The sequence below is a fragment of the Acipenser ruthenus genome, chromosome 3 (genome assembly GCF_902713425.1).
Source record: "Acipenser ruthenus chromosome 3, fAciRut3.2 maternal haplotype, whole genome shotgun sequence".
Taxonomy (NCBI): Eukaryota; Metazoa; Chordata; class Actinopteri; order Acipenseriformes; family Acipenseridae; genus Acipenser; species Acipenser ruthenus.
The window spans coordinates 5,247,420-5,274,315 of record NC_081191.1 but is presented as its reverse complement, the minus strand read 5'-3'; the positions used below and the strand labels follow the sequence as shown (position 1 = coordinate 5,274,315).

The following is a 26,896-nucleotide window of genomic DNA, read 5'->3' as shown; positions in this document are numbered from 1 at the left end:
AACCACAGGGATCTCAAAGGTGTTTAGCTTTTTGGTTGTTAATATATAGACTATGATTGCTGCAGCTCAACTGCACAGTAAACACTCGAACACACAGAGACATACTGTACAAACAGCTGGTCAATATTTCCAATGATGAACAGGATAAACAGACAGCGCAGATGTTACATTGGAATCAATTGGAAATGTCAAACAATTGGGGCAACCTTGACCCCCACCACTAAGTGTAAGTATAATGGCAAAAACATTTGAATGCAAAGTTATAAATTAGACTATTTTCATAGCATTCAGTTTCAAGATGTGTTTATATATATGTACGACTACGAAGAGGTATGTGATAAATACAGCCAACAAGGGGTGGGGCAGGGCTGGAGATGCAGTACTGAGTATCCTGTTGATATGCAGTGCCTTTTAAAACTGTTTTACTTTGAACAAAATTACTTTTAAACAGCGTGTGTGAAAATAAATTGGACCTGACGCACCTGACAGGCACTGAATAAATGGACCGCAAAGGGTTAAGGGAATCTCCCATAGATTGCGTTGGATCGCTAATAAACAAGCGGGAAGGGGGTACTGTTGTTTATATTTTCTTTTCTGTACTGTTTAGTTTAGTTAATTCTTCCTTTCTGTATTATTTTAGTTTAGTTGTTGCACCTTTAATTTTTGCTTTATTCAGTATTTCGATCTAGGTGGGTTCCACATGACTTGAATTCAAACAAGGTATTTTATTATTACAAATACAAATATATCTTAAACACTACACTTCCACCCTGTGATTGGTTAGTTTGGTTATTTTGGGCTGTGCCCGAGTCCACATGGGGTGTTTCTCATTGGTTGTTCTCGTTCAGAGACAGCCCATTGTTCTCAATTGGTCCGTGGCATCGCCCCCTGTCGGCTGTATTCATGAGGGGTACTGTTCTCTGTCTGAGGTGTCAAAGCATACTCAGAACTGTCTGGCTTGCCTTCTGCAAGATACTGTCGGCACCTAAATGATTCATTCAATGAGAGGAAAAGATAAAACACTTCTCCAGCAGTTTATGACTCTTTCTAAAAGCATTCTTTGTCAGTGGGGGAGTTTGTGAGAAGAAACCGAGTAGACACAGAGAATGGCTTAAGATCCCCCTTTGTATATTTCAGTTCTGTTACAAGGTTCATTCATTTTTTCAACATCAAAATCCCATACTTTTTCCAGACTTCCATTTGTTTTTCCGAGACTTGTGTTTTAGTTAGTTTCTACTAGTTTTTTGATAGTTATCCACAGGCAGGTAGCCACAGAGCATTATAGCTTTTTGATCCAGAGCAGAAGTTGCACCTGGTTTTCTAAAAGTATTTGTCAGAATCTGGAGGTGCATATCTAGGAAGAATGCAGGTATGCAAAAGAGAAGTAAGACACAATCTATTAAATGTCCAATATTTGAGACTACGTTGCATTATTTACAAAGAGAATATAAAAAGTTGTATACTGCAAGTATACTTGTGCCAAAATATGAGAGTATAATGGTACCAATAGTATACTAAAACCAGACCATTTTGGCAAGTATACTTGCAGTATACTACTTTTTTGTAAGGGATGACATTGGATTCTGATCCAAACTTCTTTACACCATCTGTTAAATGTTGAACACTATGGGAGGTGAAAAACAACAAAAATGAAATAACAAATGTGCACGCATTATATATAAAAATGTGCAACTGTTGTATATTAAAACAAACAAGTCAAATACTAAATACAGTACACCCTCGCTATAACAACCCTGTTTGGGTCCAAAGCTCTTTGTTCACTATAGTAAAAGGACAATCCAAAACAAACAATATAAGCTGCTGGAGTAAGTTAAGGAAGTCACCTTGGATAAAGGCATTAGCTACGGCACCCGCCCAAAGCCATTTTTTCACTCACAAAACAAAAAATACAAGCCCAATTGGGCGTGAACCCGCCCAATCTGGCAACACTGGTCAGCAGCTCTAGCGGCCACTCTCTAGGCAGTTTACTAGTAGCAACTACATTGCTTGCGACCAAATCCCACGAGGATTGCCCCGTGTAACACCCCTGACAACGTCCTGACAACTCAAGCAATCCTATCCAGTCAGCACGCTGGTATATGTCACATGACTCTGTCTGCTCCAGCGAAATGAAGGGTAAAATGGACACTACGACAGCCAAAATATATTAATTTATATTGAAGGCTATGCTTTTTTAAACAAAGTTACAAACTGGAGTTACAAGCTGCTGTACTCTGCTCACCAAGATTCACATTTTTTGTTATCTTGTTGTTACCTTTATTAAATCGTTAACGTTATTTCGATTTCCCAATCGAATACAAAACAATAGTTATTATTATCACTGGCTTTCTGTAACCCTATGGTGTGTATAAATGTAGCATGTTAACATCGCTTTTTTCATTTCTTTAATGTTATTAATAAAATGTACCGGTAATCTTGTTTTAAATGTATGGTGCTTGCTTGTAATGTATGGTGTTTGAGCTAATATATATATATATAAAATGGGGATTGATTTTATTCTTAATACAAGGGCAGTAAAACGCGACTGATGTGTATCTGGGTAACATTTATCCAAGTGTTGACTGTATTTTTTAATTTGAAAGTAAAAATATATGAACGCAAGATGACCTTTATGTACAAAGATCTTCACTAATATACAACTGAACAAGAACTGTTGAGTATTTATTTTCGTTTCATACAGTATTAAATGGCAGTGTTTATATCTGATAGTGAAAAATAAATAAATAAATAAATAGATAAAGAAAGAAAGAAATGTCTATTGATTTATGTATTCATTTATTTAAATATTTATTTATTTATGTTTTACTTTTACCAAAATATATAGGCTATCCTTCAGCATTAGCTAATTCTCAGAAATGAACGCTCCTTTTTGTCCAGTGGGGACCACAAATAGTTTTACTCTCATCAACCAGTATCGAGAGGAAGCCATACTTCCTTGCGCCAATAGGGACCACAATGAGCGTTACCCTGACAAGAAAGCAACATTTTTCAGAGATCAAGATCAGAATCTCAGAATGATGAAGATGACTAAAAAAAATCTCCAAAATCTCCAATATCAGTCCCAAGAATCTCAGCTGGCTGACTTCATCTTTCAAAATACTGCTTGTTTTCTCAACTAATTGTGTAGCACAGACAGTACCACAACATGCTTGCAAACTGAAGGTTATAGTTTCAAATCCCACATATACCAGATCTTTTTTTTTATATTTATATAACGAAATATATTTTTTAAAATAAATAATTTAATATAAATGATATGGACGTCACAATAAGTGCATTCCCTAGTATATTTTCATGTTGACAAAACAAGTTAATTGTCATTAAACTCGGATGTCCTGTAATACACATATGCGTGGATAAAAGTGCCTGGGGTCTGCACAAAAAATACGTTGGAAGAAAAAGAAGGAAGAGGAGAAGGACATTTTTACTTTTTTTTGGCGACTTATTTCTCTTACTGTATGACAGGTATTGACTTATTTTTTACTAAATTTCACCTAAGTGTTTGGATCTACAAATTAAAAGTGAAATGGTGCTTTTGGCTGATTTACTTTTGCTGCGCCAATACTCTGAAAACATGTAAACTATCCTTGCTGTATAGAGAGTCAGGCAGTTCTCGCGCTTAGCTAATAACTTGGAGTGAGGAAGTATCCTTACTCTCAATAAATTCCTAAATAGCGGGTTAAAAACCCTTAGTTTAGTCAAATTGTTCAAATTATTGTATACATATTTTTAACATGTGTCTTTTAAATGCAATACAGTGAAGACCAGGTAGAGAGCCTAAAAGTAGTTCTGTAGTTAGGAGAAAAGTGCATTGACTGCTTATAATGACTGACAGGTGCAAACCCACTAGATTACAGCTTGGCTCTACCCCAGCGTTTTCCTTTTTAAATAAAAAGACATTTTAAATTGGCAAAACAGATGCGCTTTGATTCTTTCTTTCTTTTTGTGCTTTGTCTTGATTATTGATTTGCTGCCAAGAAAGTGGTGATGTTCCTAAAAGTGGCATTGTCACAGTCTAAGCCATTCTTTTTGATGCTATTAGTGCACAGGAAATGCAGTATGGAAAACTATTTTTAACTAGTGGAGACTCTCAACATGCAATATTCTGAGCGCTGCTGAATTATAAGAATATCTGCACTTAAATAAGAGGGTTAACATCTAGGAAACAAGGGTTTTCATCCATAACTGCCCACTACCTGGAAATGTAACAATTCAGCAGGCTAACATAGCAATCTGACACATTATCCTGGTTCCCAATCATTAAAAAAATATGAATGTTTCCAATGATATATTGGACTTGACACATATTGGCAAGTATTGATGTACTTTTAGATGCACATAAGGGACTCTTCTGTGCAAAACAAACATTTCTTAGATCTGCACTCGTCATCAACTATGAAGGATCTTAAGACATAAAATACACGTAATTTTTAACGGGTTATAATCGTTTAGTATAATGGATTAATCTGTGCATGTGGAAGATAGATAATAGATTGCATATATTATAAGTCCACCCCTCCTTACAGAAAAGGTAGGTATACCATTATGAATTTTAGCTGGGGTGTCAATTTTTCTGACATTGTCTTTCACCTACAGACCAAAGCCACTTCATTAGGAACACTCCCCAAATGTTTTTTTTTTTGGATGAATTTGCTTCTTCTCATAATAAATCAGGTGGTGCATTCAAGCCAGAGTGACAATCTAATAGCTTACAGTAAGGGCAGAATTAAAGACGTGTGTGTTTGTAAGGGGCATGAAAATACTACATGTGCCGCAGTGTGACTGCAGCTGGGACTACTTACATCCTTTGTGGCAAACCTCCTGAAAGACAACTGCTAAGCAGTCTGTATGCAGTCAGAAGCAGCTATAAACCATCAGGGGAAACCTCTGAAGCAAATGTTAAGAGGTGTGATAGACACCACCCATTACATCTAATAAATGAAAGGAATGAACCACCTATATCCAACCAGTAACCCTTAGCAGCAGGACCGAAGAGAGTGGGTGTGTTCAGAAGGTCGGACATATACGAGGCGGTGACACCATACTTGTGGTGTTAATGTAATGAATGCAAGACAAGAATGATGTTAAACAAGTCTAAATTGAAATGGCTCCAAAGTTTGACTGTCAATTGCACACATTTATATATTTTAGAAATACTTTTCCCAGCTCACAGTTAACTGAAGTGGGCCAAAAATAAACAAAAGTTCGTCTGACTGTCTGTCTCTCTTGCTGTTTTACAAACTTATAAGCAAAAACTCTTGTGCGATACCTACAACTGTTTTTTTTTGGAAAAATTGAATAAAATATGTACCGAATACAAAGCCAATATCTCAAAGCGTGGCGATTTATCCGGAAACAACAAAGTCACATGTCCCCAATATTGAAGCCATATCAGGTCAAATGTCAACATGAAAAGGTACTGTTAGACTTTCCAAGGGGAGTATCATAAAAAGTAAAAATACAAAGACAGCATAACAAATTATTTTATGAGCTGTTTAAGAAACAGCCGCAGAAGCGGATTTACAAGAATTTAAAAGTTTCTCTGCTGAAAAAAAAAAATAATAATTGGTGACTGAATACAGAGCGACACCCAAGCTAAAAATGATATTGTCACCCATCATAGTTTCAGATACAACTGCTAAACCTTTTCTGTAATTGGGGTGCATCCAACTAAAAAAGTAAGGCTCTGTTTGAAACTGGCTCCTAGACTACACACAGTACCTTAGATGGCTAATTCAGTTTGAGTAGAGCAACAAACATGAGCAAACTACTGTCCCAGTCACAGACAGATCTTCACAAGGTGGACCTCCAGAGTGCATAGTAATTTATCTCGAAAGAATGCGAGAGATGATAATGGAAAATGAAGGACTTTCTGGTCTCAAAGTAGGCAACACCTTAAATGTATTTCATAATGCACTGCTGTTCGTTATCATTCAGGCACAAATTAACAAAAACAACAACAAAAACCTAATCAACCAGATGTGCGAAAATACACAAGCTTCAAAAGATTTAAGTTTAATCTGAATTTTTTTTAACTTGAAATTGCATTCATTTAAAATATAGTTATTGCAAAGTGAGAAATCATACTCCCTCACAGATGGTGCATAAATCATCAAGTAATTAAAATGATCTTTCTCAAATATTGAATATCCTCCACAGACCAGCTGGCAATCGCAGAGAATACACAGGTTCCAAGGTATTGTTCAAGGGCATGCCGACCAGGATGCAAGTCAGTGGAGGCCTGTTCCACAACCATGCAAGGGGCATAGCTTTCTTTGCTTGCTTCACTGCCTGTTTCTTTCCCCAGGCATGAGAGGCAGTTTGACCCCACTACCTAAAATCCAGTAATTAATCTGATACACTTGAGAACATGTGCACCACATAGTGTACCTCCCATTAGATATCAAATGTGGGCTTAAATCTGGTAAAAGGCAAAGCTCCTACCCATATACTGTAGGAAACGTATACAGTTAATATAAGTGAGGTTCATATATTAGGATGAACTCTAGAGGCACCTGGGCTGTTGAGATAGGCCTCCTTTCTTCTTCTTATTAGGTATGAGTATTTATTCCTCCCCCAATAGGTTAGGTACATGCTATTTTATCACAATATTTTTTGTTTTGCAATTTATGTTTATTTCAGAATAAGCAAGTGGATGGGAAAACATTTAAAAGATGTAAAAACATGCTTTTTTAAAATAACAGTACATCTCAAACTCACAATTTTCTGTCCCCGATTGGCTTCAACCTTTATGTTTTCTAATTACATTCATTCATTTAAAAAAATAAATAAATAAATAAAAATAAAGCAAAGTTAAACTGCAACCACATTACAAAGACAGCCTGCAATATATTTACGTAAACAAGTCATGTTTGGCTGTGCTGACAAGCAATACAAAAAAGAATCACGTCATGGAAGTGTAGTTTCTATAACTACACACACATCTCACAACACAGTAAAACATTTTCCTTTTACTGTCCTTCTTACCTTCCAGCAAACACTGCGGTACCTGCTGCTCCTCAGCTGGCCATTAATCCCCTTCTGTCGGATTCTAGCCAGGTAATTACTGTTTAAAAATAATTCTTCCCATTCTTTTCTAGAAAAACGAGAACAAAAGACAAATTCTGACAAAGAACGGTTTCAAATCTTCTTCAGAATTGGTGGCACTGTCTACGTGCAAGGCGGCGCCTGTAATAAATCTTACCCATTTCATATTTTAATTCCAAATTCATGCTGTAGTTCCCACAGAAATCAGTTGGTAAGGTATCCTCAAAATGATACTTGCATTCTTTAAGCATGTATTTTCTGTCTAGCACTTAGTCTCAATAATAGTAAATTGTTAAAAGAATTTTTAATGAAAGTTATAGATTTTGTTTTTTGTTTTCAGCTTTAAAAGACTGCCTGACGTCAACATCTTTAAATTAGAGATTTAACATTTTTATCATACTAATACAACCACTGTTACCAGTTTCTAATTGTGATAAAATCGTGATTATCGGCCATTACCGTGGCTGTTGACCGTGAGGCTTACAACTAAGAATTATTTAAAGAGCCCCATGGGATCTTTCATGTCCACACTGAAGTACAGCTAAGATATGGCTCTAAGGGAAGAGTACTGCTTACAAATGGAACATTTAATCAATTCATCGATTATTGACTGCATTGGCTTTTATTTAGCAAGCCTCAATTAAACACTCATTGATTGAATAATCACCCCATTGCCCTGTTTGGAGCCTCACACCCCTCATATATATTACATTACTAGCAGCTGCATGTTTTCAGTTGTATTTGAAGGCTTTTCTGGACAGTCCACCTAATAAAGTGTTCTTAATACATAATTGTTTATTATAACCTGATATATAGGAAATTGGTTGCCAAAACAATATATTCACTACTACAATAAGGATTCCTCATTGTTGTTTCTATCCCATAAATAAGAACATTCTAAAACAACTACATGTAAAAGGGTAAAAGCTTCAGTCTGCCTTAGCATGATTTAGTAACATCAGGTCTCAATAGACTACAACAATAACAGCGGACTAGATAAACAAGTGAGATGTGTCTCCCAGTCATACGCTCACTGGAGGCCTGACACCTGTGCCTCATTAATGGGCACGTTAATCTACTCTGCTGGGAAAACAATAGGAAATTAATTGTCCCAAACCATTTGAAAAAAACGATAAATAAAATACATAAATAAATAAAATAAAATGTTTTATTTTAAAAAGTTTTTTTGTATCATTATTAGATATATCTTAACCAGAATCACCAATAATGGTTTTACTTATCTGATCATTAATACAATTTTAAATGTGGATTTAACCATTTCAGTGGCAATTTAAAGTGCACAGATGTTGCAATAGATATCTTACTACAATGCCCCCTAATCCCAAAGGACATTCCTTAATCTCAAAAGCAATTTTTAGTGTCTTGGGGGGGGGGGGGGGGGGGGGGTAACAAACAAGCTAATTTTGACATAAGTATATGCCTCTGAAAAACCAATGGGGACAAATATAAAAATATAAAAATATTTTGAACAGCCAAGGGAAAAAAACTCCTGCTCCAATATTAATATATATTACACACAGGAGAAATAGGATGCCATCTAATGACCTGGGCAAGGGACTACTTTGTGAATTCAAACATCAATATACTGTTGTCTTGTATATTCTAGTTCAAGGTATTTTACAGGCATACAGGCGCTCTCTCAACTTTTTGCCAGACCCCACAACTGAAATTTCACATCTGCCACCAAACAATTTGGAGTCCTTAGAGACAACCCACCCAGAGTCTCTGTCTGTGTAAATTCTGTTCCTTTACAATGACCATGATGTTACAAATTTCACTTAATTCACATGACCACAAATATGTTTTGTTACATCCAGTTTATACTTCATTTCATATGTTTCTAAACCTTTGTTGTTCCTGTTTACATGCTTCTAAATGACCTCCTTTAACCTGGCTTGCAAAGAAATCATGAGCTCATTATGCTCTCCTTTTTTTTTTGTACCACAGGTGTAGTTCATTTCTTTATCTTTTCTACCCTTTGAGTGCACATTTCAATGTTATTATTATTATTAATGTGGTTTACAATAATGTTTGAGGTTTAGTATTACACTCACACACATGGCACTGTCATGCACTTCAGCAGAGAGCATTTAACCACAGAGTTCATTGTTTTCATTACAGTCGGGCAACACCTGTAACACAGGGTTATTTGTAGGGGAGTTGATGTCATACTTAGGTAATGGAAAGGCACCTTGTATTTTGTGTGTGTGTGTGTGTTCCCTCACCAGTAAAGCAGTGTGTACAAATACAGATATGCACCTGCCAAACATATAATTAAACCATGACATGTGTGTTTTACACTTACCAAACACAATGCTAATACTGTAGCTGTAACTGATTGAAAAGCATACTGTATAAAACCAGATCATAATAGCGATATTTAACAAGACCAAATCAATATTGTTGATATTTATTCATGTCTATTATTTTAAAGGACAGAAAAATGTTCTCAAGTAGAAAATGAAGAGGGGAAAAGGGCAGATACAGTCCGTTCTCAATACAACTGGAAATGCAGGGAAATCTGACTTGTCATTAATTTTGATCAATAAAACAAAGCTCTTTGGAAAATGCTGAATTTGTTCCACATGTAGCCTAATATTTACCCTCCTTCCGTGTTTTCAATCAAGAACAACGATAATCACCATCAATGTCATCTTAACTTAATGCAAGACAGCTCTTTTGGAACACAGAAACTAAACATAAATGTAAAAGAAAACAAACAGGTTAAAACTGTGTTCAGTATAACACTATTTAAAACACAAGGAAGCTTGATAGATTTTTGAGCTTCAATTAAGCAAGGGAAAGCTGTAAAGGTAGGTGTTGACAGAAAAAAAACCCACCTTTTACAAGTTATTATAGTGTGCTGAAAGTAAGAAATCTGTTAACTTCCCTGATTTACAATACTGTTAAGAACATGCAAAAACATTTAACTTGCACTCAAGACAGAACTTCAAGACCTAAACATGAGCCTTTAAGGACTTTTAGTCCATTTGTGACACATTTCAGTTTCGCTTTCAAACTCTCTTAATAGCACTTCAAATGGACTGTTTAATAATGCTGACAATAACTACAGCTGACTTTATCAGGAGTCCACCAAACATCTTGCGCAATAAGCATTACTGTACAGCAACTTGCATTTAAAGCTTCTAATATAATGCTTTTGTTTTCCAACGTGATATTAATTGGGTTAAAATCAGTATGACTGTTAAATGTGTGTGTGTGTGTGTGTGTGTGTGTGTGTGTGACAGTAACCCAAGTGTGATAATAACGAAAGTGATATTCTCAGCTTGTTCCCTACTGACTCCTATTGTCTTCTTGTCCGAGACATTTCAATGTGGTTATGATAGGCAGAAGGTGACATTATCAGAAGTAATGTTGGAAGGGCTTGACTGTATTCTGAAATCACAGTAATACAACAGTATACATTTACATAATTGGGGACACACATTGTCCCTGATTAAAACTGTTGCTGTTTGTCCTAATTTGTTTATTTAATATACATTCTATTTCAATTTTTTTTACAAACCAAATGTAAATGGTTGTATAATGACCATAATAGTCAATTGGAAAAAAGGACATATTACTTCATTATATATATATATATATATATATATATATATATATATATATATATATATATATATATATATATATATATATATATATATATATATGTATGTTTTATTTTTTGAGAACAAAAAGGAAGGCTTTTTTTTTTCAATGTTGTTTGTGAATCTGTTTTCCCCTTATATCTGAGTGTCTACACCTTCATTAAACCAGGTGTTTCCAACATTTTCAATTAGTCTTGCTGATAATCTTTCTACTTATTAACAAAACAATTGCATCTGAGTCACAAAATACAGTAGCAGAGAGAAGGAATAAAAACAAGCTGCTTACGGCAATGCTTACACACATGCTAAACAATAAACAGTTCACTGAAGTCTCTTTCTGACTTACCTGTAGGAGATGAATGTACCTTCAGACTCAGAAGGGGTTATTGTTCCTCTGTTCTTGACTGATCCCCCTGCAATTCATATTTATGAAAAGATTAAAACATGTAAAGCAGAGATTTCATTTTAAAATAACACAGTATGGCATTAAAATTGCTTTATTTTGTAAAGTTTTTGCAAATGACAGTATGTGGTTCAATTTTAGTACTGACACATTTCATAATCTTCAGTACAGAACAATAGAGTACAATGGGGTGAAATTTTGCTGGTACTCTGTATCGGGACTAATTTTATTTGCTTTTCATCCAACGCGCATGCATTACATCCACTCTTGCACAGTCCACTAGCACAAATGTTCTCAAATGCAGCCAAAGCAGCCCCCAGTAGCCTCTCTTAATTGCACTTTATCTTAATCGGCACCGCTATACAGCTTTCATTCTGCACGGTCCATGCTGCTTGCATTCTGATTCCTCATTCTGCTTCTGTTAGCTGCTATTGGCCAGCATTAACGTCAATATAATCACTGCATGCTGATTGGCCAAGCTTTTATTCTGATCAGATTTAATTTTGGCATGCGTCACAAATCTCCACCCATTTTGTTTTGTGCTAGCGCTCATTGATTGATCACAGTGACATGGAGTACTTATTATTTTCTTTAGTGCAGAGAAACTATCTGAATATTTGAACAAACATTGCTGCACATAAATTTCAAGACAAAAATCCACGTCAGTGTCTGCCATAAATTACATAGTTGATAAATGTTAGAAATAATTATCATAACGTGTTTTGCCTTGCAGTGATTTACCACATTGCCAGAATTTGCGCGAAAGTTTCTAAAATGGCAAGTGATGTGTGGGAAGTAGGGATTAACAAAGGATCAACAAAGTGATGTGTGGGACAGTAAACATGTGCACCTGAGGGTCGTATCAGGTACAACCTCCATCTCGATCTCCTGCCTGTCACTCAGGTGTGGAAAGTGATTCAGAATCAGGATACAGATGCAGGTGTGCTTCACGCTTTCCAAACACTGGCCCAACTTGCAAGGTACATGCTAAGTATAGTGATCACAGTTTTGTTTTGTTGTGATCCTAGTATTTTCTGTTATGAGGACTGTAATAAATGAAAACCAAAACGGTGAGGTGTTTTTTCTTTGTACAATGCCTAATTGTCTACATTTTTTTTTAAGTTTATTTATGTTAAATTTGTTTAGTTTTCACTTGTGTGTACATCTACAAAATAAAAGTATAAGTAAACAACATTTAGAAAACAAAACAAAATGTGATGTCTATTTCTGGAATAGAATAAAAAATAAAAAAATAAAATAACTTGCCAGGTCCTGTTGTAGGTGAGTACCCAGGGTCTGGAAAGTATGGGGATGATTTCAGAGAATACTATGGAGATTAAAATGGCCAAGTCAGTAGATCATTTTTTTAAGAGTAGTGCCTGTTCCATAAAAATGAGGGGCATTTTAGCCCCTAGTGTGCATTGTTTGACTTAGACCTTTTTGTATAATTTTTTCATAGCACAGGTGTTTTTTTTTTTTATATACACTATTTTTATACAACATCATCCCTTTTTAGGATATCTTGAAACAAAACTCCCTCTCTACAGCAGTTACTGCATGGTGTAATATTTCTTAATACTTTTTTTTGTTAAGGTTTAACTTGATTGTTATATTACAGCACATGAGTGATACATGCAGAGGTATTTCAGCTTCTTTGTTTAATTATATCAGCTATTTTAAGGCTTATTTTGAATTCATAAATGTATAGTGTACCGAAATCAAAGTCGTAATGACAACTCGAGTCAGACTCAAGTCGCAATTTTCGGTGACTAGAGTCATTGTCATCAAATGACTCGACTCAAGTCCCTGCAAGAAAAGACTCGACTCGAGTCGTAGTCTTTATGATAAAATAAATTACATGACCAGTTTCGTTTTCAATAACCGCAGCCGCCCTTCTGATGCGTACAAGCCCTGCCTCTATGAGTGAGAGGAACACGTGACAACACAGAAACAGAGAGAAGAGCGTCAGCAGCAAGGCAGGTAAATCAAGAGTACCTGCACTCGTCGAGTTCATAAGAACTAAGGAGTAGACAGGGAGAGAAATAAGTAGTCTGCATCCTGCTAGCACTGAGAAATGCCACACTAAAATAAACTGTGTCTAAAATAACTGAAATCGGTTTTGGTCTTTTTTATTATTTCTTACCAAGTATCAATAATAAATCACTTATTTGATGGGTCAATCAATAGATATTTATTTAAGTAAGCTTAAAACTTAAATGCGGTAGAAAAAATAGGGGTTTAGTGTTTGTTGTCTGGTTTAATGTATATTAATCAAAAGTATGTTTAAAATCATTGTTTTAGAAAATAAAAAAGAACTGGCTAAAAAGCCATATTTTGCTAAAATTGTTGTTTTTAACATCCGAATGATTTTTGAATCCAAACTCATGTACAAACATATAGAGGTAAAAAAAAAAGAAAAAAAAGAAAAATAATGTATTGAACATGAAATTTAACGTAATTATGCACTGTACAAGAAATGAACACACAAACAACCCCCTGGAGCTTTAATAATTATTATTCTACATTCCCGTAGCCTTCCACAACCACTGGCATGGCACACGGTACAGATGATCAGTGAAGCTGCTGCACAGTCATCTTTGTTTTCCAGAATCCATGAATTGAGTTAATCAGCTATAGACGTTTTTGATTAATTTAATACATCAGGATTTGCATGCTGGATAGATTTTTTAGAGTTAGTTAGGTTAAAAACATTTTCCTTTTTTAAAAAAAAAATTCATAAGAATGAGAATGGGCAGACCAGACCACAGCAGCATGATTTTGGGAATAGGCACAATCAACATTGCCAGACGAAAGGAAGTTGAGGACGGAACTGTATTGTTTTCAATGTATTTTTAAGAAGTGGTCTGTGGATTTTGTCATAGTGAGTGAATAGATCAATTATTACACTGGTAAAAAAAAAATTGTTCGTTTGCGCTGCTGGGGTATATTGCATGTGTTTGAAACAGCAGCTACTTTAGTAGGGTTATTCAAAATACAATTGACCTCTTAGTATTACTGTACGTTTGCGCATTTTAACTACATTGATGATTTTATTTAGACAAATGACTGGGTTCATGGTGAGATGTGTTCTGTGTGAAATATCTTTGTTTTTTTGTTTTTTTATTAGTATTAGTGAACACCCCTTTTTTATCTGAAAATAACGAAAATTGCTTATTTTGTAACATGCATTATTATGCTAAACTCTTAGCCTTTCAAAATACATTTCGTTCTGTAATATTAAGCAAATTAGGTTGAGTTTATTGATTTTGAACTGGAGCATATATGTGCGAGTATGCAATGGTTTTAAAACGCTAAGGTATCTGAAAAAAAATTATCCAAACCCAATTGAGCATAGGTAAAAGGGCCTCTGTATGGTCAATAACAAAATCTGCTTATAAATAGGCCAAGGAATCATGAATTCACTGAAATGGAGAAACAAACCACAAGGCAGAAACCGTGGACCTTTAATGGTGAACATCAGTGGGGCAAGTATAACCACATTATTGTGCATCTCATTTTTGTATTTTTAATTGAAATTGTATTTCATTTTTACTTGTAGACTGCTAATCTCCTGTAAAATGAATCTGATTCAAACTGTCTCAAACTGTCAGAACTAATGACTCGAATTGACTCGAGTCAGATAGGTGACTCGACTCAACTCGAGCAAACTCTGTGACTCGACTCAACTCGACCAAACTCTGTGACTCGACTCGAGCTTGGCATGTCAAAAGACTTGACTTGTCTTACGACCCGTAACTTGATTCGACGAGTCCCACTTTTTGTGACTCGAAGACACACACACACACATTTTAAAAGGATTTATTCATTGTCACTCAGATCGTCTACATTTTTTAAATGTTTATACCCGGCTACACATGAGTACCAGTAGTGTGGAGTAGTGGTTAGGGCTCTGGACTCTTGACCGGAGGGTCGTGGGTTCAATCCCCAGTTGGGACACTGCTGCTGTACCCTTGAGCAAGGTACTTTACCTAGATTGCTCCAGTAAAAAAACCCAACTGTATAAATGGGTAATTGTATGTAAAAATAATGTGATATCTTGTAACAATTGTAAGTCGCCCTGGATAAGGGCGTCAGCTAAGAAATAAATAATAATAATAATAATAATACCTGCACTTTTTTGTCGAGAATTTCACCCCTGAGTACTATGGTGATGTTAAGCGCGGGTCCGATTTTTACGAACTGTTTCCGACCCGGACTTGCTAATACAGGACCCGACCAGAACCCGCAACCCGCTGCAGCACTGTCTTCTTACCCGCGACCCAACCCGGCCCGCTTTAATAAGACCTGACCCAAACCCACTAGTGTTTGTCCTTTACCTACTGCCTCTGTTGACTGACTCCCTCACATTCACACACATCTCGACCATTCTCCACAGACTGAATTTATACAATAGGCTATACTGCGTGGTAGCTTTCTATAGTGGTCTGGATATATTTTAACATTGTAACATATTAACTATCTCTACTTACTTTACAATATAATACCTGTCTATTCCTTTCGTGTTACAAGTTGCAAGGGAGCTACACCTGTGCTTTCACAGAGATGATGTACCAGTTTTGTGGCTGTTGTACACAAAAACATGATGACAGGTTTTCAAGCAACGAATCCAGTCACATGTTAATCATTTTCATTCGCTATGATTCCTAAACAATTGCACACTTCCGCTCAAACTATTATCCACTACATGGATAATATCCACCTCACCTTGTCCACAGACATTTTTAATATCACCAAGCAGACGTGATAACAGGATCAAACAAGCGGCAATACAAACCGAGAACACTGCTTAGTCAGCTGACTCCTCCCTAATTGCCTCCTGCTTTAGTGCAGGAAATACCGGTACATTTACCTTCTATACGTTATTTGGTAAAGGGTTACAGACGAGTACGCTGAAAGGACAGAAAACATTTTTGGCGATTCAAATTCAGACCCAAGTCTGACCCGAAAATTAAATATTTTGGCCCGCACCCTAACCGCGACTCTATTCTGTGTTATAGAGTAGTGTAGTCTAACAAATTAAATAGTAATTTTTGCCTCTGAATATGTAGCAATGTTTGATTGAATACTTGTCCCAGCACTGTTTTTAATTATATATATATATATATATATATATATATATATATATATATATATATATATATATATATATATAAACACATTTTTAATTATATATATATATATATATATATATATATATATATATATATATATATATATATATATATATATATATATATATATATATAAACACATTGCAAACTAGAATAAAACCATGCAATTAAAGTGTCAGATTATATAATTTATCCAATTTAGTTAACACGTAGAGCAATTTGCGGTGCCAGTGCAGACCAGGACTCTGGCTCTAGTAAACCAAACAGTAATTACACAGCTTTCATATCTCATACATTTTTATGACATAAATGACTTGTACACAGACACCCCCCCCCCCCCCCCCCCCACCCCCCACACACACTCCCTTTTTTATAATTACCTACTGAAATAATGAGTTGGTGAATATGACACTATATGAGGGTTAGTTTAAACACTAACGAGATACCACACACATGATGCCCTCTTGTGAAAGGTGAAGCTTTGAATCTAATAAAGGGATTTAATCATGAAAGAGTTAATTTCACATTGGTATTTCCTCATTTCCTTTAACATGTCAACATATTATTTACAAGTTTTACAGAAACTCTATTTAAAGACACTAAAATAAGCTCAGGAGAAAAAACCTTAGAAACATAATCAGTTAACAACAGATTGTAACAAGTTGTTTCCAAAAGCTCAAATGTGTAATTTTTAACAGTGATTCAAAGGTGTGTATTTAAATATATATCAAAAAGGTGTTCTGTTCCATAACCTTTTTTTATTGTGCCTTGGAGGATCTTGTGTAATTTTAAAAGTGTTTCAAACCATACTGCAAAATACAGGGACACGGATACAGCACAAAACAATGGAAATATACAAGTGCATGAATACTGCACTGGAACAATGGAAATATAATGAATAGAAGAAACTTTGCCCAAACATATCATTTCAAATGTGTGAAGAAACCAGATTTATTTGGACTACCGTTGGATATCAACATCTTCAGAATAAAACACCAGCATTTAAATTATTTTTTCAAACTATTGTTTGTAAATTTCATTTAAAAAAAAGTCAAAGACAAGGGCTAATTCTAACAAGATGGTAATTCCAGAGATGTAGCATTTCCTATGTATGGGGAGAGGTGAGGTGTGTGGTGGGAGGGGGGTACTGTAATTGATTGCTTTATTTTAAAATGCTATTTTATTTATTGTCAATTAGACTTACATTTTCAATCCATCATACATTCCTTACCTAAAAACAATGCATAAAAAACGTCTTTCATTAGCAATGATGTAGAGGTTAAGAGACAGAGGCTAAGAGACATATACCGGTGACATCACAAACATACAATCAATTAATCAAAATAATAACAAAAAAGAATATCCTCCAAGCAGCATGAAATTTAGAACAATGCCCTCAATTACTTGAAATGCGCCACAGACAGACTGCAGAACAGTAATGTGTTTCAACTAAGAATTTAGAAATTTACCAGCTAAACCGAGGCCTTTTTGGAGATTATATTTTTTTGGACCTCTAAAGACCTTACAGATATTACAGTTATTTTCTGGATTTTTAAAAACATATAGTAGATGCCACTATTTACTGGTATTAGCTCTTTGTTCAGCCTTGGGATTAAAATAAAATAGAACAATATTATGTACAAGAAATTCTAGACCACTGTTGAAATGAACTGCACTTACAGACTATTCATTTAAATTAAGAAAACTTCACAGTAAGAGTAGGTTTAATGTTTTTGTTTGCACAAACACATTGGAACACATTTCACCTGTAATTACAACAATGCCAGGCCTGACATGATTTAATCTTGGCCCAGGAATCAGGAATTTAGGCCAGCATATTAATACTGTATTTTCCCCAAATAAATTAAATGAAATGTGTGCAAACTTACATTATGTGCAAATCTACAACTTATGAATATTTAGAGCACAACATTTGGTTCTGAAAAAAAAGAAACTTACATTCTAATAGAGTCTATAAATCAAAAGTATACTCTCTAGAAAAAATGTAAAAAAAAAAGATCTGTATGGGTTATTGTACTGAGAGGCCAGCTGTTTCTAACACTGTAAAGCAGTTTTACAAGCGACATAAAGAGACGAAACAGATGTGGCATTACGAATTATAAAGTTGATACAACTTTTTAACAAGTGAAATATATCTCAACACTGCTGCAACAGAATGAAATATAAAAGGAATTTACACATGCTTCAATTCTAAACCTATCAATCAAACCCATGTTATTCCTTGGGGAACTTATTTACATGCATATTTATCAGCCCCACATGCTAATTCCCTGCTGCTTTATGCCTGCAAGGCATGTTTATGACTCATAATTGTTGATCTCCTTTGATATATTTCTCTCAAGCAAGACATCATTTGGTTTTGTGGTTATATGTCAATGAGGCAAGATGACCCAACCTTTTCAAACATAATTTACAGTTCAATGTCCATTATAACCTATTGATTAGCTACATTAGCAAATATTTCTTTTTTTCATAAGGGACAAAAACATGAAATTAATCAATCTTTATTTTACATAGCGCCTTTCATATGGACCACCATCACAAAGCGCTTTACAAGATAGTGAGGAACAATGCATAATACATTAAATACAGTGAAATACAGGGCATAGTACATTAAATACAAAGAGTAAAAAAACAAAGGCATATTACAATGCAAATACATTAACTACAGGCATATTACATTAAATACAGAGCTAGGATGTGAATTTTAAAATTCAAAATGTCTCAAAGGCTATTTACTCATGTTTAATAAGCTTCTGTGGATTAAATTACAATGGACATGTTGGTGTCAGTGCTCCTTCAAAGTGCTATTAATACTGTATTTCAGAAAACTGGTTCCCTGAAATAGAAATGTAACCATTAGCGTATGGGTATTTACCTCTTAAAAACCCAAAACCTGAATAAGACATATCAAAGCTGCTTGCAGAGCCTGTGATACAGTCACGGCCCGTCCATGAGAGTTCTGCGCTCAGAGATATTGTAGTCAGGCCAATCATCTGAAACCCTCCGCTACAAAACTTGGTTTAAAGCGCAACTGGACGTTCCAACACGACAACAATTCAAAGCACACATCAAAATCTACTTCAGAATGGTTAAAGAAGAATAAAATCAAGGTTCTGGAATGGCCTAGTCAAAGTCCCAATCTAAATCCGAATGAGAATCTTTGGTATGAGTTGAAGGCGGCTGTTCATTTTCCTTGTCAGGGTATGAATACTTCTGAATTGGCATTTTTTGAGTTTTGCAAATTTCTTGTAACTTTCTTTCCTCTTCCACAAAAGCAAAACTTTTGCTACAAAAGATTTTTCCTATAATTATTTGTTTTAGAGAAATTTCGAGAAATTATAAATTTCCATTGGGGCATGTAAACTTTTGACTACTTTTGTGTGTGTGTGTGTGTATACGTATATATATATATATATATATATATATATATATATATATATATATATATATATATATATTAGATATACCCTGTATTCCTTCGAATTTAAGATGCAGCCCAAATTTACCACTCTCAATTTGAGGAAAAAATAAAAAATCAAATAAATATGCATTTAAAATACAACCTTAATTACGCTGTTGTATCGTACAAAACTGACACGAAACAGTGTTGCTGTAGATTAATCACAAAGCTTGTTTATTGTGCTGCGTACTATAGTACTTAAGATGGTGTACACACACTCTTCACTCACTTACAGCATCACGCATCCTGCCAAAAGCAAGCACGACACAACACTCCACTACACCAGGCAACATGTAACCCAGCAACCACAACAGCACTGATAGATAGTATTGCAAACACAACAGTCAGAGCGGTATGCACAATACCAACTAACAGAACATAACATACGCATATGGAGACTACACACCTGTTTTTCTCCCAATTTTTCAACTGTGGTATTGCTTGGCATGTTGAAAAATACGGGATCTGATCAGCATTTCCGATTTGTCCAAGCTGGTACTGCTTGTTAGAAACGTTTAAATTGTAAACGCTTCTTTGAAATCCTCAAGAAGCTAATGACTCTTCTTTGAAAATGGCTGCCCGTATTTTGCATAATTTAATAATTTACTGGTGATGTAATTATAGCTACTAGTTTATATTTGATTGAAAATCCTATTATCTTACGGGTAATTAATATAAATGGAATAAAACATTTACATGTAGTTAAAAAATATGTTATATAGAACAAATCAGCATAAAAACTCTTTATAGTTTTATATTTATTTACAATCCAGCACTATTGTTAAATTGTTTGAACCAATTGCTAAATCACAATGGAGTCAGTTTATTACTCACCTTACTGCATTTAAAATGATCAGTTTCCTTTACAGTTTCCTTTACTTATAAACTGATGTGTTTCATTGTTGTTTAAATAATAATAATAATAATAATAATAATAATAATAATAATAATAATAATAATAATACTTTGAAATTATGTTTTATTAATAACTTAAAATTGACTACATAAAACAAAACATTCACTGGGTTTGCAGCGATCCTGAATTTCTAAGAGTACTCTGTCGAAACTGACTGGTTTCATTTGCTGTTGTATTGTTGTTGTCTGCAGCAGAAAAACTTCTATAGTGTATTTTTAGAAGTGAAAGCATGTTTAGCACGCAGGTGGTACAGCAGACTAGATGCACTCCTGTGATACTGGAACTCACTTTGACAGTAGATACAAGTAACCATCTTTCTATCCAATGAACCGTCAGAAAGTTTAAAAAAAAATAAACGTCCCATTGACAAGTCCTTCAGTTTCAGTGCTTTGCTACAAAATGCAGTTCTGTGACTAATTTTACAATAACACTCATTCAATCTTGGCATCCAGTAAAATTAATCTCCCAAAAAATTAACGCGTTAATTGAAGAAGTTAACTGTGATTAATTGACACATATACATATATATATATATATAGGGCAACGACTAATTGAGTTATTGATCATTTTACAGGTGGGTAAAACTATCAATAACTCAATCAGTCGTTGCCCAATAAGGCATTACAAGGGGACTGAGTGGAGAAGCTACTAGAAAGTGATAAATCAATTACAACGTGCTAGTCGACAATATATAAAAAACATGTACTAATCAAATCAAAGTGTACAATTATAAAAATAAAACATACAAGTGACAAATAAATAGGCCTACGTGAAATATAACAGGGGCATTATTGACCATTACAATCGTAACTATTTTTTAATGAATATGAAACAAAAGAAGATTTGCACATGAACAATTAACATAGTATTTCTCTCTTTGTTGTGTGTGTGTGTGTGTGTGTGGCGAGTTTGCCAGCACTTTACTGTATCTCTCTCTCTCTCTCTCTCTCTCTCTCTCTCTTGTGTGAGTGGCGAGTTTGCCTGCACGTATGGAGGAGCGAGACTTTTTGAATTTAACTTTTTGGGAGAGATTGCTAATAACCGCTGTTTTTAACCGCTATTAAAACCAGCCCTGGTGTCCTGCCTTTTCTGCACTGCTGCTGGAAACCCAGCACACAGTCGCTACACTGTTGTCTGAAGTGGAGGCGAGGCAGGTACCCTGGCACGCACTTGGAAGCTGACAGAGGAGGGTGTAGAAATGCAAAACTAGACTCAGCCTAGCAACGATGTTGAAGCATTGGGCAAAACTAGACTCGCCCAAATTAATGGCATGGGCGAACCAGATTCGCCCAGCATTGATTTTGAAGCATTGGATGAAACTAAACTCGCCCGGGCTAGCCCCGAAATTCAGTGAAAACTGTTGAAAAAATGGGTTTCACCCAGTCTTCTTTTTCAAGTTCTGGACCAATCTAGATTCCCGTTTGGACACGGGCGAGTGCTGAAAAAAAGTGTTAACTTCGGGATTCACCCAGAAGCCCTTGGTGAAACTAGATTGGCCCGGCCAAAACTAGACTCACCAGACCACCGGGTTTCACCCTTAACACACACACACACACACACACACATTATATATATATATATATATATATATATATATATATATATATATATATATATATATATATATATATATACAGTGCCTTGCGAAAGTATTCGGCCCCCTTGAACTTTGCGACCTTTTGCCACATTTCAGGCTTCAAACATAAAGATATGAAACTGTAATTTTTTGTGAAGAATCAACAAGAAGTGGGACACAATCATGAAGTGGAACGAAATTTATTGGATATTTCAAACTTTTTTAACAAATAAAAAACTGAAAAATTGGGCGTGCAAAATTATTCAGCCCCCTTAAGTTAATACTTTGTAGCGCCACCTTTTGCTGCGATTACAGCTGTAAGTCGCTTGGGGTATGTCTCTATCAGTTTTGCACATCGAGAGACTGAAATTTTTGCCCATTCCTCCTTGCAAAACAGCTCGAGCTCAGTGAGGTTGGATGGAGAGCATTTGTGAACAGCAGTTTTCAGTTCTTTCCACAGATTCTCGATTGGATTCAGGTCTGGACTTTGACTTGGCCATTCTAACACCTGGATATGTTTATTTGTGAACCATTCCATTGTAGATTTTGCTTTATGTTTTGGATCATTGTCTTGTTGGAAGACAAATCTCCGTCCCAGTCTCAGGTCTTTTGCAGACTCCATCAGGTTTTCTTCCAGAATGGTCCTGTATTTGGCTCCATCCATCTTCCCATCAATTTTAACCATCTTCCCTGTCCCTGCTGAAGAAAAACAGGCCCAAACCATGATGCTGCCACCACCATGTTTGACAGTGGGGATGGTGTGTTCAGGGTGATGAGCTGTGTTGCTTTTACGCCAAACATAACGTTTTGCATTGTTGCCAAAAAGTTCGATTTTGGTTTCATCTGACCAGAGCACCTTCTTCCACATGTTTGGTGTGTCTCCCAGGTGGCTTGTGGCAAACTGTAAACGACACTTTTTATGGATATCTTTAAGAAATGGCTTTCTTCTTGCCACTCTTCCATAAAGGCCAGATTTGTGCAGTATACGACTGATTGTTGTCCTATGGACAGAGTCTCCCACCTCAGCTGTAGATCTCTGCAGTTCATCCAGAGTGATCATGGGCCTCTTGGCTGCATCTCTGATCAGTCTTCTCCTTGTATGAGCTGAAAGTTTAGAGGGACGGCCAGGTCTTGGTAGATTTGCAGTGGTCTGATACTCCTTCCATTTCAATATTATCGCTTGCACAGTGCTCCTTGGGATGTTTAAAGCTTGGGAAATCTTTTTGTATCCAAATCCGGCTTTAAACTTCTCCACAACAGTATCTCGGACCTGCCTGGTGTGTTCCTTGTTCTTCATGATGCTCTCTGCGCTTTAAACGGACCTCTGAGACTATCACAGTGCAGGTGCATTTATATGGAGACTTGATTACACACAGGTGGATTCTATTTATCATCATTAGTCATTTAGGTCAACATTGGATCATTCAGAGATCCTCACTGAACTTCTGGAGAGAGTTTGCTGCACTGAAAGTAAAGGGGCTGAATAATTTTGCACGCCCAATTTTTCAGTTTTTTATTTGTTAAAAAAGTTTGAAATATCCAATAAATTTTGTTCCACTTCATGATTGTGTCCCACTTCTTGTTGATTCTTCACAAAAAATTACAGTTTCATATCTTTATGTTTGAAGCCTGAAATGTGGCAAAAGGTCGCAAAGTTCAAGGGGGCCGAATACTTTCGCAAGGCACTGTATATATATATATATATATATATATAATGAGTCATTAACATAGAGACTGCAGACTGCCTACACTTCATTAAAATGTTTTTTTTTTTTTTCTTTTTTTTTTTAAATGAGTCCGTATGATTGTGTTGACCAAAGATTAAAACAACGGGGCAGTGAAATAGTTTCATTTTATACCAGATCAGTTCTCCTGAGCTGTTGTGGGGATTTGCCATGATAAAGAAACATATTTGAACATAATTTTGTTTCTACAGTTGCTTCAATAAAATTAAACTAAAGAATACAAATCTTAATTAAAGCAGCAATCTTTTTTTTTTTTTTTTAACCTTGATGAATATTTAAGCATACATGAATATCGTATGTATAGTCTTGTCACTTATCTATTTATTTTATTTATTTACTGCATTTATATAGTGCTATAGTGCTTTTTATACAAAAGTATTGCAAAGCACTGTATAGTACATAGCAGAAAAAAGAACAAACCACAATACATTTGTATAGCATGTCACACATACAACTGCCAAAATCAGACCACTGAAATAACATATTTAAATAACAGTATTCAAATAATACAAAAGCAGCAATTTTAAAGTTACATTAAAACCCACTAAGATAGGAAAGCCATTTTATAAAAGTACGTTTTTAGTCTTGACTTGAAAACTGTAACGGACACCGGTCCCCGGTTCCATAATTTAGGAGCGCTACAAGAAAAAGATCTACCTCCTGTGTTGTTTTTGTTGACCCTAGGAATAACCAGCAGCCCTGTATCCTGTCATCTCAGAGTGCGGTTTGGAAGATACAGGGTCAGTAACTCCTGCAAATAACTAAAATAACTAGGTGCTAATCCATTCAGGGCCTTGTAAATTAACAGCAAAACATCAATTCTATACTGCACAGGGAGGCAGTGTAAAGAGGCCAAAACAGGGGTAATATATTCACTTTTCCTGGTTTTAGTCAGAATTCAAGCGGCGGTATTCTGAGCAGGCTGCAAGCGGGATATCACACACGAAACAAAGGCATGCATTAGTCTCTTGGCATCAGATACAGACATAACTGGCCTAAGTTTGGCTATATTTCTCAAATAGTAAAAAAGACACTTAGTAACTTCCCTAATAAGAGTCTCAAATGAGAGATCAGGATCAAAGATGACCCCCAAACCCTTAATTTCTAGTTTAAGTTTTGATGAGAGACTGCAAGTGTCAAGTTCATGTAATCCCACATTTCCTTTTAGTTGGTTCTGTGAGCCCACTAGCATAACTTCTGTTTTATCTGAATTCAACATTAGAAAATTCTGTGACATCTAATGCTTGATGTCTGTAAGGCATCAGGCAGCAGAAATTCTTGGCTTTAAATGACAAATATCACTGGGTATCATCAGCACAGCAATGGAAGTTCACTCTGTGTCTGCGGATAATGTCACCTAATGGTGGCATATATAATGAAAACACCAAGGGACCTAGAATGGAGCCCTGTGGAAGACCACAGGCAACTTCCGATGATGCCGATTTTACCTCCCAACAGAGACAAACTGAAACCTATCAGAAAGGTAAGATTTGAACCAGGATAGGACAAGGCCAGACAGTCCCACTGTGCTTTCAGCACAATTCAATAGGATGGAATGGTCTACAGTATCAAAGACAGCACTTAGATCTAGAAGAATTAAAACTGATGGAAAGCCAGAGTTTATCAGCAGATCATTCAAAACTCTGACAAGGACCGTCTCGGTGCTATGTCCAGCACGAAAACCAGACTGAAACTTCTCAAACATACCATTAAGAGTTAGAAATTTTTATAATTGAATTGCAACAACTCTCCCTAGAACTTTATCTAAGAATGGTAAGTTGGAGATTGGCCTATAGTTATTGAGGACTTTCGGGTCTAAATTGTGTTTCTTAAGCATAGGCTTTACCACAGCTACCTTAAGTGCTGAGGGAACTATACCGGAGGAAAGTGAAGCATTTATAATTTTTAAAATGTGGGTATTAATAACACCAAGAACATATTTAATAGTTTTGTAGGAATAGGATCAAGAGAGCATGTAGTAGCTCTCATATGTTGAACTAGCTGTCAGTTCCTGCAAGGTAATCAAAGAAAAAGCCCTCATAGTAGCATTAATAGGTGTAGTTGGTATAATTGTGCTGGAGTCCTCCTTAACCCTTTGCGGTCCTATGTCGGACCTATGTCAGACCTGGTTCGACATTGCAATTTTCCCTTTCCGGTCCAATGTTGGACCCTGTCCGACATCATCAAAAAAGATGTAAAAAAACAGGTCTCTAGTCGTTTTTTCTCCGGAAAAAGCTGAGAAAACCATTCAATGGCCGAGTGAGACCGATAGGAGCTGAAAAAAAGGGGCGTATCTCATGAATACAGATAGCCCCAGCACCACATAGATAACACGGACATAAACAAACAAGATAGCTGCTTCTGCATCCAGCGCTCAAAGAATATCACAGACATTTGCAGAGCTTTTTTTAGATGTTATAGTAATAAAATAATGACTTGGATCACATTATTGAGGACTTTGGTGATAAAACGAGTGATCAGGAGATTTAATGATTTAATCGGTATGCACTACTATGAAGAGGTATGTGAAAAATACAGCGAACAAGGGGTGGGGCGGGGCTGGAGTGTCCTGTTGATATGCAGTGCCTTTTAAACCTGTTTTACTGTGAAAATAATACTTTTAAACAGCATGTCTAAAATAAACTGTGCGTGTGAAAATAAATTGGACCTGACGTGCCTGAGACGCGCTGAATAAATGGACCACTAAGGTTTAATAGAAGGTGTCAGTGGAATCTAATTTCTGATGTCTAGTATTTTATTTTTAAAGAAATGCACCTGTGAGAGGAGCCAATGTCAAGGGTAGGACTATTAGGGGAATGATTAATTAATTTATCTAGCAAAAAGAAATCTAGGATCATTTTTATTTGTTTCAATTAAATTAGAATAATATCAATCACAATATTTATTTTATATAGCACCTTTCATAGTGGACCACCATCA

The 26,896-nt window shown here is 35.7% G+C and overlaps 1 protein-coding gene across 1 annotated transcript in view; it reads right to left on the bottom strand.

The window, feature by feature from the left end:
* LOC117394477 (TBC1 domain family member 5-like) overlaps positions 1-26,896 on the bottom strand; it is a 169,162-nt gene that overhangs the window by 65,899 nt on the left and 76,367 nt on the right. The window contains exons 3-4 of the mRNA XM_059010796.1: positions 11,047-11,113; positions 7,009-7,117 (exon numbers count right to left, since the gene is read on the bottom strand). Coding sequence (XP_058866779.1) covers positions 7,009-7,117; positions 11,047-11,113 — 176 coding nt within the window. The remainder of the gene's footprint in view (positions 1-7,008; positions 7,118-11,046; positions 11,114-26,896) is intronic.